This window comes from Montipora capricornis, chromosome 11 (assembly GCF_036669925.1).
Source record: "Montipora capricornis isolate CH-2021 chromosome 11, ASM3666992v2, whole genome shotgun sequence".
NCBI lineage: Eukaryota > Metazoa > Cnidaria > Anthozoa > Scleractinia > Acroporidae > Montipora > Montipora capricornis.
Window position 1 is genome coordinate 30,326,273 of NC_090893.1, and position 15,000 is coordinate 30,341,272.

General features: G+C 40.3%; 1 protein-coding gene across 1 annotated transcript in view; it reads right to left on the minus strand.

The window, feature by feature from the left end:
* Positions 1–15,000, minus strand: part of LOC138023345 (uncharacterized) — a 32,459-nt gene that overhangs the window by 15,649 nt on the left and 1,810 nt on the right. Inside the window, exons 4-16 of the mRNA XM_068870357.1 lie at positions 14,073–14,401; positions 12,598–12,739; positions 11,938–12,260; positions 11,401–11,542; positions 10,297–10,628; positions 7,361–7,502; positions 6,861–7,186; positions 5,287–5,428; positions 4,545–4,873; positions 3,882–4,023; positions 3,137–3,459; positions 1,373–1,514; positions 564–699 (exon numbers count right to left, since the gene is read on the minus strand). Of these exons, the coding sequence (XP_068726458.1) occupies positions 564–699; positions 1,373–1,514; positions 3,137–3,459; positions 3,882–4,023; positions 4,545–4,873; positions 5,287–5,428; positions 6,861–7,186; positions 7,361–7,502; positions 10,297–10,628; positions 11,401–11,542; positions 11,938–12,260; positions 12,598–12,739; positions 14,073–14,401 (2,950 nt within the window). The remainder of the gene's footprint in view (positions 1–563; positions 700–1,372; positions 1,515–3,136; positions 3,460–3,881; positions 4,024–4,544; positions 4,874–5,286; positions 5,429–6,860; positions 7,187–7,360; positions 7,503–10,296; positions 10,629–11,400; positions 11,543–11,937; positions 12,261–12,597; positions 12,740–14,072; positions 14,402–15,000) is intronic.

Below are 15,000 nucleotides of genomic sequence, written 5' to 3' on the forward strand. Positions count from 1 at the left end.
TCAAACCGTTGCTCGCATGTTCTTTTTGAAACTCAGACTGGTTTATTGCAGAGGTGATTATAAGTTTAACATGCTTTTTTTTTTAATTTTGAAGCCAATTCGTTTGTTTAAAGATGATTTTAATACGAGAATTTGCTTTACCATTATGAAAAAAAAAATTATGGATATGGCATACCTGCCATTTGTGCTAAACCGCTAGGTGAACAAAAAGTGTACGATTTTTGGGTTTACATGCCCTTTAAAGTCAAGTCAATCTAAAATACTTTCAAAGAAAGCGTTTGTATCCGAAAGAAATAAGTCTAGAATCCCCTATTTTTGTTTTCAAATTTCGTAGACAAAACCTCTTTATGTCACAACAATAGGGCAACCGTAACACGTCACAATTATTCAAGATGGCGGCGTCCGCGAAATTTCAAAGTGAAAATAAGCGATTTTAGAATTCACTTTTCCTGATATAAACCCTTTTTAAAAAACAAATTTCGAACAAATTTGTGTGTAAACATAATTCCCTTCGATTTAACCTTATTCTGTATTAAGAATGGAGGTTCCCTTTAAACATCTACCTTGCTTGTCGTTTGTAATTGAGTCTGGCTCTCCATGCAGCATGGTATCTGTCCCATTCAGAGGAAGCCCTGATCTGCTTATTTTTTATGCGACCGCTCTGCATTCCAAAGGCTTTGAGACGAGGCTTGATGATCCCTTTACAATAATAAGAAATAAACAAAATAAAATGATGTGTTAAGCCCCGTATACACGCGAAATTTTCAGTGAAAATCTTTGTGACAATTTTTATCTGATGCTGTAGACAAGGAAATTCGGCCAATTTTTAAATAACAAAAGTATTGCATTCTTAAACTATTGAGTCTTTGACGTAATTTTCTCCTCGATCCAGCTCTCTCAATATTTTAAAGACCATTAAACAGTAAAATTCCAGTTAAAATAAACAAGTTTCTTTCTGAAATCAAGGCTTAAAATTTTGACAAGTTTCTGTTTAGTTAACATAGTTTTAAAATCCAAAGAAAATTAAAAAAAAAAAGTTTTTTTGGTCATCGCAGCACTTTAACTATGCATGGAGATAGAGGAGGCCAACATGAAAGAATGACTATTGACTATAAAATAACAAAAAAAGTAAAAATAATCGTGATTTTAGTTTTAACGTTCTGTTCGCCATCATTTACGACTTGCTACACTGCCTTACGTCTGCAGCTTTACGACATCGGCAAGTAGTCTAAGATTTAATTTTTTGTCTTCGTATGTTTGCTTACGATGAGGTTGACATTACGATATCTAAAAAACTCCTATTGATGCCAAAAGGAATCTGCAAGATTCGCATTTATGAAAAGTTCAAAGAAAGTTCAAATTAATGACTCACCGGGTCGGCGTCCATAGAAACCAACTCGCATGGAGATATGTCCGTACCAGGACACCACGAGAATTCTAAAGTAGCGAGCCCGGACTGCTGGACGCAATTTATGGGAAACGATGGTGTTTCTATCACTGTTGCCGCGGAATATCTGAATTTCAAGAAATAGTGGTTAGTGCCGAAACAAGAATTCCTTAGTGAACAAGGTCGTTTATCGATCCTTAATTAGTTTACTAGGAAGCTCCCAACCACGGAAGAGGTATTTCGGAAAGGTTTTTGCAGCCGGGTGTAATAAGCCGTGAGTCGATTTTGATGAGGGAGGAAAACCTGAGAAACCGGAGAAAAACCCTGAGTCAGGTTGAGATTTACTGATACTCATGCAATATACCATTGTAGAAGTGGGAGTCGCGGATGATGACCTCTACGCCAGCCTGACTTCACAACGCGTACAGCAGAGGGTATTCCTAGATGGTCACCCACTCAGATTAAAGCCACGTCTAAAAGGACTTAACAACGGTTAAGAAAGAGGAGCCGGTGTTCTTCCTATACAGAGTGTTTATCATACAGGACGCCAGATAAGCGACTTAGCTCCTCAGGACCTAGTTTTTGCACTGGGTTGAATGGGTACAGCATCCGACCGGTGTTGCGGAGATCGTACGTTCCATTCCTGCCTACATAGGGCTCTGATTTTCTTTCTCGTTGTCCATTCCCCGTTGCTAATCGTGGTTAATGATATGAGTCCCACTTCCCGAAATATCTTGATGACTAAATGTGCAGATGACATAACGTGTAGCATACCCGTTGGGTCTAATGTGAATGACTATGTCTGTAGGGAGGCAGAAAATATTAAAGTCTGGGCAGTGAGGAATTTAATGAAACTTAATTTGAGTAAAACCAAGTAACTTGCCATAAAAGGAAGAACAACCTTGCCCCTTCCTGATGAAATTCTCGATATAAATGTATCTTGTATCTGAAGCTTCCTGGAGTGAGATTTTATGATAATCATGCCAACTGGGATAACCTTTTTTTGACGTGATGAAAAGAGCTCTTAAGCGTATGCATATCCTCAGAGTGTGCAAAAACAATGGTTATAGTATATTCGACCTTCATTATCTTTTTTTACTCTCTTATTATGTCACTCTTTACTTACTGCATCCGAGTTTTGGGGTGTTGCTGCTTATAGTAAGTATTTGAGTCAAGTTAATAGGCTACTGAAAAGAGCACTGAGATTTGGGTATATTCAGTATGTAACATTTAGCTATCAAACAGGTTGTAAAAGATAGTGATTTAAGGTTGTGAAGTAGTATTGTGGATAATCCGTCACACCCCCAGCTGGATCCTCTCCCCTCAGGTAAACGCAGAGCTCTACACGGTAGATCCCACCCTTTCCACATCCCACATCCCTAGTGTCAAAATTGAGAGGTTTAAGAAATGCTCTCTTAATAGATACCTCTTCGATTTTGAAATGAATCTTAGGGCACGTTCGATTGACGCTATTCCGGAATAAGAATACGTGGAGTGATGATTTAAAACAGTTGCTTGGCGTTTTGAAGCAACAAGGATAATAAATATATGTTTAAAATAGCATTGTGGCAGGAGTTTGAACATTTTAATATGAACCTCCGTAAAAGCGAAGGATTTTTAACTTCTATTCTATGTATTCCTATTCCGGAAATCGGTCAATCGAACGGGCCCTTAATTTAGTATTTTGTAGTTTAGTACAGTTTTACTTCATTTTGTAATATGTCGTAAGATTTATTATTATGTACCCACCTTTACGCGTCCTCCCTTCTTGTAAGGCGTAAATCTCACACCATTGTTACTGTAGTAAAATTTGAAACTTCTAACCCATTGGTCGGCATCCTGCCTTCCCTGTGTCCTAATCACTGTGACAAGAGTAGGTGCCCCCAAGTTGAATTGTAGCCATTGCTTTTTGTTATTCCTCTTAGCGGACCAAGCTCCCTTGTAGAGGCCTCGGGCCTTGTTGTTCAATCGGCCAAGCCATGGAGCAGTATAACGATTGTACGTCGAGGAAGATGTAATGTAACCATTGGGGATCTTGCCATCCTCGATACCGATTGGTACTGAATTAGGTGCTGAAACGGACAAAGACCGTGGGTAAGTGATTAGTAGACCAGTACAACTGGGAAAATAGTTAATACATGTGCTTTCAAGGTGCTATGTATGTTTGAGTGGATGCATGTATTGTAATGGGAAAACAATTGCTCGAAACTTAAGGGGTAACAATCTTACATTAACGGTGCTTCCTACGGGGAAAACTGGATTTAGATCTTAAAGTCCGAAAATTTAGATTCCTAAATGGAAATCTGTGTCGTGGAAACTTCAATGGTGAAAATATGAGAAAAATCCAACCGAACAGACCCTGAGCTCCCGTTTTCAGGTGGCACAAGCTAAAACGTTGGTGTGATTGTTGAAAAGGAATTACTTATGCCTATTTCTCAATTAGGTATGGCTCATGCGAGCTGTCTTGTTCTACTCTGCGATTAATTTTACTTACATATGTAGCTGATGAAGAACTCAGCTCTCATAGAGATGTGTCCATACCATGTCCATGGGTGAATACGAACGTACCGTGCCCTGAAGGCCGGCTCAAAAATATTCTCTTTAATCGTGTTTTGGTCTTTATTGCCTGGGAAAATCTTGAAACAAAAAGAGAGAAAAAGAGAAATAATGTAACAGGAAACTAAGATCCTATTGCTCGTATAGTTGAATTACATTTAGACCGGGCCAACGGCCAAACCAACCATTGAAAGTTTGCCTCCTCCTTGGTAATTTGTTGCTGTATTAGCGCAATTTAAAATCAAACCTAACCCCAGCGATTTCCCCAGGGGTACCTTTAAGTAGAGAGTAAATTAAATTTGAGATTTCCACAGTACAGCAGTGCGCGTAAGGGAGCAGGCAAGGCAAAGACGGGCTAGATAATCAGATTTTGCCGGATGGTTTTCAAAACAAGAATATACTCTAACCAAACACTTAACAAAGATTTAAAACATTTAAAAAACAAACATTTAATTAATTCACATTGTAATTTTGATTGTTTTATCTATTTGTTTGTTTGTTTGTTTCCTACTTTAAATTGTACATTAACGATGAACTGAGCAAATAAAATCTATGCTATTCTTTGCTATTCAAACAAACCAGATTGCACCATTCGTTTTACCTTGACCTTTCCATATTGCTTATATTGTATCCACCGGTATTTATCTTGGCTGTAAGAGATGAGGAAGCTCGTCACCCATTGTTTAGCGTCATATCTACCCTGGGTAACCACTTTAACCACTCTGCATGGCTGTCTTAGGTCAAACTGAAGATACTGTCGGCGATCGTTCTTTTTTGCAGCCCATCCTCCTAGATATCGACCTGTCTTTCGCTGGTACACCCTGCCTCGCCATGGTGCAAGGTATCTATTCCACCAGCTCGAGGCTGTGATGTAGCGTTTTCCGGTCATTCCTTTTGGAATACCACTTGGCTTGACGGGTCGTCGTCGGCCTGGTGAAGAGCGAATTAAAGTATTTCCAAGATCAACTCAGACCAGATTAGCTTTCCATCATTATTTTTCTGAAGCATCTTAGGCTGGATTCTTAAATCCTCGAATCTGATTGACTAACAGCGTGCACGTAACCGGTCCAGTTTTTTTACGATACGAACCTGGCAAGATCCGAAATTGTTCTGAGAAAATCGCGGCAACTTAAAATTGTCGCAAAAGTTTACAACGGCAACTACAGTTAGCCTTGAACAAATTCCCGAGATGACAAATATGTTAGGAAAATATAAACTCTGAAAAAATAGATTCAGTCGGTTTAATTTTGCTATCCAGAGGAGAATCAGCAATTGAAAGATGATTTTCCTATGCTCAAAAGATGTAAAGATTTGATGCATCAAACAGACAAAGTGAAACTTACCGATAAGAGACCCATAAAGTTCAACTCTCATTGAAATGTGTCCGTGCCAGCTGTATGGATGAAGTTTCACGAATCGTGCCAAGAAAGGACGTTTGAAATATTTCTTCACAACCGTGTTTCTGTCTTTATTAGCAGGGAAAAGCTGCACCAAAATATAAAGCAAGATGAAGACTAACGTTAAACCCGCGGGTGCCCCGCATAAATGTCTGATGGTATTTCTCTTACACGAGAACATTAAGGATAGGCCTATAGAGCCTATTCAATTACGTGATCCTAAGAGGCCATGTTTTTTTACAGACCATTCTGGAACACCAACATAACCGCCGTTTCTTTGTTTTAGAACAGTGACTTCCGTGAATTGATATGCATGCACTCTACGAGTTTAGGCAACTTTCAAATTGGCGCCCGTTTCCACGTGGTAGGCGGCCAGGCCCTCTTTACCACTACGTATTACAGAATTTTCTTTGGTAGATGTCACTCGATTTATAATAAGTTGGGTTTTGAATCCCTTCGTCGGAATCCCCCGCTAAGCTGCCACGATCTCGACAATCCCTCTTTCATCTCTTCAGCTCGTCAGCGGGTAGCAGGAAAATGTCCATGTGCCCATTGTGGCTTCGCGTATTACAACATTCATTGTTCACCAATAGCCCTTTTCACGGTTAGTTTTTCTTATTTGCATTACGATGTAATCTAACGTGGATGCGAGGCAATTTCGGGTCAAAACTACAAAATAGCCCGAAATTGCCTCACATACATGCTAGATTATATTGTAATGCAAATGAGAAAAACTAACCGGGAAAAGGGCTATTTAAATAGGCCATTTCCGCGTTCATGTATGCCTCCTCTTCAAAGCGAGTCAAAGTGCGAAGTCTTATGACAATGAGTTTTCATTCATATGTAAAGTAGAAGTAATTCCCATCACAAAACCTTCGCACTTAGAGTGCGTTCGATTGACCGTATTCCGGAATAGGAATACTTCGTTTTTATGGAGATTCACATTAAAATTGTCAAACACCTGGTAAAATGCTATTTTAAACGTATCTTTAGAATCCTTGTTGCTTCAAAACGCCAGACATACCGTTTTGAATCATCACTCCACGTATTCTTATTCCGGAAAACGGTCAGTCGAACGCAGCCTTAAGACTCGCTTTGACGAGGAGGCAGAAAACAATAGTACTCATCTTGACAACGACGTGAAATGACCAAATTTGAGGTCATGTGGAGAACGAGAGCACTTGACGATGAATTTTCAAATTTCTCTATAAATATCCACACTGTTCTCACCAATTTTATTCTTCGAATGTGTACTCTGACTTCCCAAGCCGAGAGACTTGGAGTCTTCGCAAAATTATCACAGTAACGTAACTAATATTTTTAGACAACGTTCTCGTAGCCCTCGTTGTCGGCCTTGCTTAATGTCCCTATTGCCTGCCTTGTTACGAGACGAAACAGCGGCTGTGCAAGATGTAAACCACACAATGGTAGGCATGTTTACCACATTGCGCTCTTAAATGGAAGTGAAACAGCTAGAGTGATCTCGACAAAATCCTCGATTGATCAAGCTGTCAACTAACCTTGGGTCTTCTCCTTCTTTCAGTGTAATACTGGAAGCTAAATCCATCCCTGCTGTAGGAGATCCTAACCGACATCACCCACTGATTGTAATCTTGACGTCCCTGAATGGCGAACCCGACAACACGTGCTACCTTGGTGATGTCAATCATAAGCCACTGGGCACGGTTATTGACTCGTGCTGCCCACGCACCGTACAGCCTTCCCTGTTTGACAACGTTAAGACGTGCTCGCTTTGGAGCAAACTCTCGATTCCAGCTGGAAGAAGCGCTGAAGCTTCCATCCGGGATACGACGGTCCTCGACTCCAAGAGCCAACTTAGATGGAGCTGGTGAGAACAAAATAGCACAATTAATTTACTATTCAATATATGAAATTTAATTTTCCTTCATTATTGTTTATCTCAAACTTATTGCTCGTTCGTAAAATATATTGTTTTTACCACTCGAGAAACATTCCTGACAGTTACATTGTAGCGAAGTGTCTCATTAACAGTGCCTACCAGTATTTCGTCCATAGTATTCCACTCGTAGAGAAATGTGTCCTACCCATCGCAACGGGTGGAGGCGTATAACACGTGCTCTTATACTTGGTCTCAATGTATGCAGTACCACTGTATTACGATCCTTATTGCCCCTGAACACCTAAACATCCATGCAAGAAAAGGAAAAAAAAAAAAAGAAAAGCTGTCATTATGATCTCTTATGATCTCTTTCAGAAGAAAATGACCATATCGATTTATCTGTCTCAATAACAAAAATGTCTTAATACTTTGGGTTTTGATATTTTCACTTTGTATTGATTTGACTTTAGATTATATTTAGGCCCGCTTTAAACGTCACATTTTAAATGTGCCGAATCTAATGCAAATGAGCGAAAACAATAGATTTTATCATTTGCATTAGATTCGGCACATGTAAAATGCGATGTTTAAAACGGCCTTACTTATTTTACTTGACTGTATACTTTGTACACTAGCTATTTGTATACCTGTTCCTTCTACAATGTATAGTTTGTACATGAATACCGTAGCTTTCTCTAATTGTTCTGTCTTTTATACACATGTAACCACTGGTCGCCTCGACTAGCTTTTTGCTAGGGGCGAGCAGTGCGGGCGGATTGAACATATTATGAAATTATGCAATAAACAATAGATAATAAACACTGATCTCTCTTTGAAAGGAGCTGTGTTATCTTTGCCAAACCTAAGTGGTCTGGTACTCTGTCACTGCAATAGCTAGATAACAGGGAGGCAGTGCGGCCCAGTGAATAGGGCGCTTGCATTGAGATCATGGGATCTGGGGTTCAAGACGCGTTCTGACCACTTGTTGAATTTGTTCCTTGGTAGCCCCTCGTTCATCTTCTCGACTTGCACTTGTAAGTAGAGGTTCTGCACGGCATCCATTTTGCATGGCAGGAACAATACATTATTTTTCCTAAGGGAACAAATGTTCTTTCTAATGCAAAACATTTTCATTGTTCCTGCCATGCAAAATGGCTGCCGTGCAAAACCTCTATAGCCAACTGATTTTGCTCCTGCCGGTTAGTACTCTTAACAATTGTTGTTGAATGTTCTGTCCTGTCGTGATTGTGTTTTCATTGGCAATGAAAAGCCCCTATGGGGAGTGGTCAATTAAGTATGTATATAGTATTACAATGATGCCAATAGGGAATTCAAGAAGCGACGACGAGTACGGCAACGACAACGCCCCAAAACAAAAATATCATTGGTTAAATCAAAAGGGGATAAATAATCGTGCTGCACGTGCTGCACGCATTTTAGCACACATTCTTGCGGTACTCTGCATGACAACGAACTGAAATCACCAAATTCGAGGTTTTCAACACAACGTGAGGAGGTTCACTAGCAATAGAGTTATTTTCATAGAGTTATGACATTAGAGTTAGAGTTAAGTTTCCAAAATCCTGAATTCAAGATTTTGGAAGGCCTAAATCCTGAATTCAGAAATACAAAAAGTATCCTAAACATGCATAAAAGCTAACCTTAGGCCTAAGGTTAGCTTTTATGAATGTTGGCTGAGGATTTTGGAAACTTAACTCTAACTCTACGACATAACTCTATAAAAATAACTCTAAGAATAGCCGTCCCCCAACGTGAGCATACAAATGTGATCCGTTTATTCATTTTAGGATACTTCTCCCACATTGTACGATGTGAACAAGATGGAATAATCACGAAATTCTTACGATAGTGCAAAGTTATATTTTGAGGTGACGTTTTCGTCGATTTTGCCGTCGTAGATCTTTAAGTCTCTAATAGGGAGCTAAATAAAGCAAGGACGACGGCGGCTCCCGGAACATAAGGGAGCTTAAGCACGCGCGTTTTTGAGACTCGGACGGCAACCGGAAGAGAACATTTCGCGTGCCAGGACAATGGTGTCTCCTAGATTTTTATACTAATCCTCTCTAATGGAGAAAAGATACTTAGCACTATAAATGTGGTTGAGTGAAGACAAATTGAAAGGGGAAACAAGTCACTTCCGGTTGCCGTCCGCGTCTCAAAAACGCGCGTGCTTAAGGTCCCTATTGTCTAAAAATATTTTTTCTCGTTACTGTAATAATTTTTGCAATTACTCCAAGTCGCATGGAAATTGTGAGTCCTCATTTCGAGAATAAAATTGGTGAGAACGGTGTGGATATTTAGTGAAAAAAATGAAAAATCATCGTCAGGTGCTCGCGACCTCCACATGGCTTCAAATTTGATCATTTCACGTCGTTGTCAAGACGAGAACGGCAAACAAATGCATCAATATGTAAAACGCACGTGCAGGGCGTGCTGGACTACTCTTTTTGCTAATTAAACATATTGTATTGTGGCGTTCTCGTAGCCGTCGTCGTCGTCGTTGGTTAAGGTCCGTATTGATAATAATGATGATGACGACGACGATAGTACTTTTCCATTTTGTCTATTAATCTTACACGCATTAATGAAAGGGAGATGAGAAATGTCGAGCTTCAGTATCGACTTTCAATTAATGCTTACGGTTAGGCCTATCTGCCACTATCAAAATACCACAATACTCTTTGTTTGCACTCCAAACTTTTGCATAAGCATTGTGTCTAGTTTCTCTTGGGACTTACAATAGTCACAAGAGGAAACATAGCAATTATAATGCAAACGTTTAGAGGGAAAACAAAGAGTATTATGGTATTTTTGATAGTGGCTAATTAAGGGTACCTGGTATTACCCACACGTTGGTTCTTCTGGCAAAAGAAAACCGGACCACGCCACAGAGGAAAACTATCGGAACAGGGTCGAGAATTGGCACAAACTCAACCACTGATGGGATTACGTCATCAGGGGTTTGAGTCTGAGTGTTTTACTGGAAAGATGAAATCGCTCGAGCCTTGTTGCAGATAAAAAAGTTGATCCTAATTTATCACGACCAATATTCCTGAAACTAAACCTTGGCATACCTTCGTTGCTCCATTCTTCACGTATTTGGCGAAGTACACACCATCCACACTGGACGAAAGATAAAATAGTGTCACCCATTGGTTGAAATCCTGTCTTCCTTGTGTTGCCACAGCAACTACCTTTTTCGGCTGTTTGAATCGAACTTGCAGCCATTGTTGTCCGTTGTTAACCTTTGCAGCCCAGGCCCCCGCGTATGGGCCTTGTTTCGGTTGTTTGAATCTGCTGCGCCATGGCATATAGTAACGGTTATAGTAAGACGAGGCAGTGATGGCGTTGTTAGGTATTTTGCCGTTTTGTAGCCCAAGAGGCTTAGGTGCCCCCCTCTTCACACCTAGATAAAGTTTGCACGAAAATTAGTAGGTAGATAGGTTGGTAGGTAGATAGGTAGGTCGCTGGTTGAATGACCAGGTAGGTGATTTTACGGCCAGGTACCTGGGAAGGGAGGGAGAGTGCCACTTAGGGACAATTACTGCAGCGCAAGCAGACCGACATTTTTCCCCCCCCCCCCCCCCCCCTTCCCCCTTAGACAGGAGGACTGCCCATCCCAAGGTTACACAAGGCACGATTCGCCAGTTGAAGACTGATAACTAGAAGAAAATATGTTTTTCTTAAGAAATTACATTTTTGGGCGTCACTGATAAAGTTGAAAGTTGTTTAGTTCTCTGTGATGCTCCTGTTATACGATAGCTAGACTTCAGCTTCCAACCGTTCTGCCTCAAATTTAAAATAATAACGTAAATCATTTTTCGCGTTTCAGTGAAAAAATAACTTAAATGTTAGTGAAACCGGAGTACATATAAAACAAAACCTGATTGTTTTCAAAGCCGAGAAGAGATCTTCGCGGCTCCTCGGCGCCACTTGCTTGTTCACCAGCCCTACCATTGAGCCACGGTCGCAAAAGCACAATTATATAAAATAACAGGTACGTCTTTGAGCAAAATACGGAAAATAATTTGAATTTGAGACCCAGTATCATGGGCCTCCATTCCAAGTTAGTTCCAGTCCAGTTGCGAGAAAGGGAGACTGGCCTATCAGCTTTGAAACCCATATGGTTACTAGTCACGTAACACGCTTACCGCCATATGTGAAACGTAGCTACTTACCACTTCTCTTTCCGTATATTCCAATCCTCATGGAGATATGAACATGCCACTTAATCGGATGGAATCTGACGTACTTGGCAACGACAGGGCTTCGAAGATTGTGCGCCACTTGCGTATTCCCATCCCTGTTGGCTGGGAAAATCTTGAAAGAAGAAAATTAACACCTGGACTACAGGCTTATGACTTAACCGTCTAGGATTCTAAGACAGGGTATTGCAAAAGAAACAGCGCCTCTGTCCACACTTTGCTCAAAGGAACCAATGCTACGTTCATAAGCCCAGATATAAAAAAATACCAGTAATATCTTGTCAGAATCAACCAGCACGATTCTCAGTGAAGGGAGCTCTTATCTAGATTAAAGTGGTGACATTGTGAAACACTTGCAGTTGTGCGTAACCTCAGTTACATTCTCTGTTTATCGCCTACTTCCTCCCCCCCCCCCCCCCTATCTGATTATCTGTGATCACGCAGGGCATTTTTGCCATTAAAACATACATTTTGGGGTCTTTTATATACTCCACTGAGAGCAAATATTACCTTAACTTTTCCATTTTCTCTGTAGGGCTTGAAATTTCGTCCATCCGCGCTAAGCGAGAGGGAGTATTGCATGACCCACTGATCAGCGTCCTGTCGACCTTGCGTTACTACACCGGTGATTGTTGTTGGTCGATTCAGTTTTATCTGTACCCACTGCCGTTTGTCGTTCTTTTTAGCGGACCACGCTCCACGATATCGCTTTGTCGCCACTGAGTTGAGTCTCGCGCGGTCTGAGCGATGGTATTTGTCCCAAACACTTGAAGCCTTGAAAGCTTTGTCAGGTATCTTACCGTCCTCGATACCAAGCTCCACACTGTTGCGTGCTGTGACGTGAAAGAATACACTCAGATTAAGTATTGACAAAAACCAATCAAAGAGAAGCTTTTTCGACCAACTTGGTCAATCAAAATCTCGGTCCCAATCTCGTTGTTATTACTGTATCTGCCTTCCCATTTCTCTAAAATACATCAAGTCGTTCTCCATCTTTCTACCGAGAAAAATACAAGAGTGCCCAAAACGTTCTTTCCACGAATTTCATTGTCGCACATTCACCACGAACCCCTATTGATCTCAAATCCACAAAACGTGATATCAAAAGTTTATTGTGGCTCTTAATTCTATGGTTAACGCCTGTCATTTACCTTGTACAATGTTACTTACGAGTAGCGTAGCCGTAAAATTCGGCTCTCAGAGAGATATGTCCCACCCACGAGATCGGATAGATTCGCACATAGCGAGCTTTGAATGGAGGGTCAAAGATGTTCGATTTAAGCGTGTTTCTGTCACTGTTTCCAACAAAGATCTGATGAAAGACAAAACGGGATATAGAGCAAGTTAAAACGGGCTTCCAGATCACAAACAAATATTTTATAATCAGCTCACTAACATTTTTATTGGTACTCACCTATGAGCTATTAGAGGACAGACACACATCTGACGTCGTCATAACAAAAAAAGACACCTTTAATTCATTCGTCTGTTCAGTAATAGACCACGGAAGACGTCAAAATGTGGTATAAACATCATTGTTATAGATGTAGACTTTCATTAGACAAAACGCGCACTGTGATTGGTCAATTTTTGGCCCTTCCCGACCGGGAAACAATTCCGCAGTTGTTGCCCGCTCCGGATGTTTTGGATTGTTGAAGGAAAAGTCTAAATATATAACAATGCACTCTCGGGAAAAAAAAAAAAAAAGGAAAAAAAAAAGTTTCCCTCGGGACCATACATTAAAGGCCCACCTTCAACCGACAGGCTTTTCGACCGCTTGTTTTTGTTATGCAAATTCGCGTTGCTTATCGTAGCGATTTGATTGGATGAATTTCAGCTTTGGCTGGATTTTCATATATGAAAATTGTTCCCCGGCTCGCGCTATGCCTGTTGGTTGAGGGTGGGCCTTTAACTGTATAGTGACACTCGGCTTTCGCCTCGTACGCCACTTTGTTGCTCTTCCCACATTTTGACGTCATTTGTGATGTGTTACTGAACAGACTCACGGTAACATGTAAGTGAAATCTGATTCTGCTTCGACAAAAGACGAATCCAAGTACCCGAAGAGAAACAGAGAAGCAACAAATTAAGCTCGCATATGATCCCAAAGGCCCGTTTCCCAAAGGTCCCGAAAAGCAACTTGTGACACTGCCATCCGCTTGTTTTGAAAAGCTGGTCCTTTAAAGTGCTTTTAAGATAACACAATTCAAAATGATTGCGAAGTTAGACGACTTAAAATTTGGCACACGAAAAAGGCCTAAAAAGTCTCGGGACTTTCGAGAAGGGAGTCCTTAATACGGAAATCAAACACTGGACACTTTGATAGGGAAGAGCGCTCTCACCACTGCGTAGGTCCAAGGAGGCAGCGCGGTCCAATCACTGTTAGGGCGTTGGGTTTGCATGCGGTTGTCCCTGCTGATTCAACTCCACCACGCTTTGTAAATAGCCAACTGGTTGCCTCCTGCCAGTTGGGGTTCTAAATCACGTTTCTGTTAAGTTCGAATTGTTTCTTTCAGATTGTTAAAAGTGGAGTGCTAAGTGCACTTCCACTATAAACAAAGCATTGGTTTTTACAATTAATTATTATTATTATTATTATTATTATTTTGGTTTTTTTACACGCTAGCTCATCAACAAAACTTTACCTGCACACGGCTATATTTCCTGTACGGCACCCAATAGAACGCATCAGAGCTGTACTTGATGTAGAACTTTGTAACCCACTGGTTAGCATCGTATCTTCCTTGAGTCACAACTTTAACGATTGTCCTTGGCCGCCTCAAATCGACCTGTATCCATTGCCCTTGCTTGTTGACTTTAGCCGACCAACCGCCATTGAAGCGCCCATTTTTTTTGTTGCGCAAACGTCCCAGCCAAGGCGCGTGGTAACGATCAATGGAGCTCGACGCCGTGATGTAACGATTGCCAATACGGTTGTTGGAAAGTCCAAATGGACGGGGGACTGGGAGAGGCTCTTTAAGGAAAAACAACACCATTAGACTCCAAACGTTACCATTTTGTGATAGATACCATATGAAATGGAAATCTTCGTTCCTATCGGGCTTGAAGAAAAATGTGTAATAACTAGGCAATTACAGTGATCGTGATTGCAAAACACTTGAATTTCTCTTCCAAATAACAGCGAAAGCTTCCCAAAGTTAATTGAGTGGAATCTGTTGGCACTAAATTACACATAGAGTACACTAGATAAAGTAACGCATTCAAAAATAGTGTTATTTTAACGTAGTTTTGAAATCCAAAGAAAAAGAAGAATTAATTTTTTGGTCATAGTAGCTCTTTAAAAGTTCTAAAATTCAGGCACACATAAAACAGCATTAAATAGATAGTAAATATAATAATAATAATAATAATAATAATAATAATAATAGTAAGAAGAAGAAGAAGAAGAAGAAGAATGAGAATAATAATAATAATAATAATAATAATAATAACAACAATAATAAATTGTAATTTATTTTGCGCCTTTAACATGCAATGATCAAAGGCGCCTTACAACTTAAATACTATAAATCAAGCTAATTTTAAAAAAGGTGAGTTTTAAGTGAAGATTTA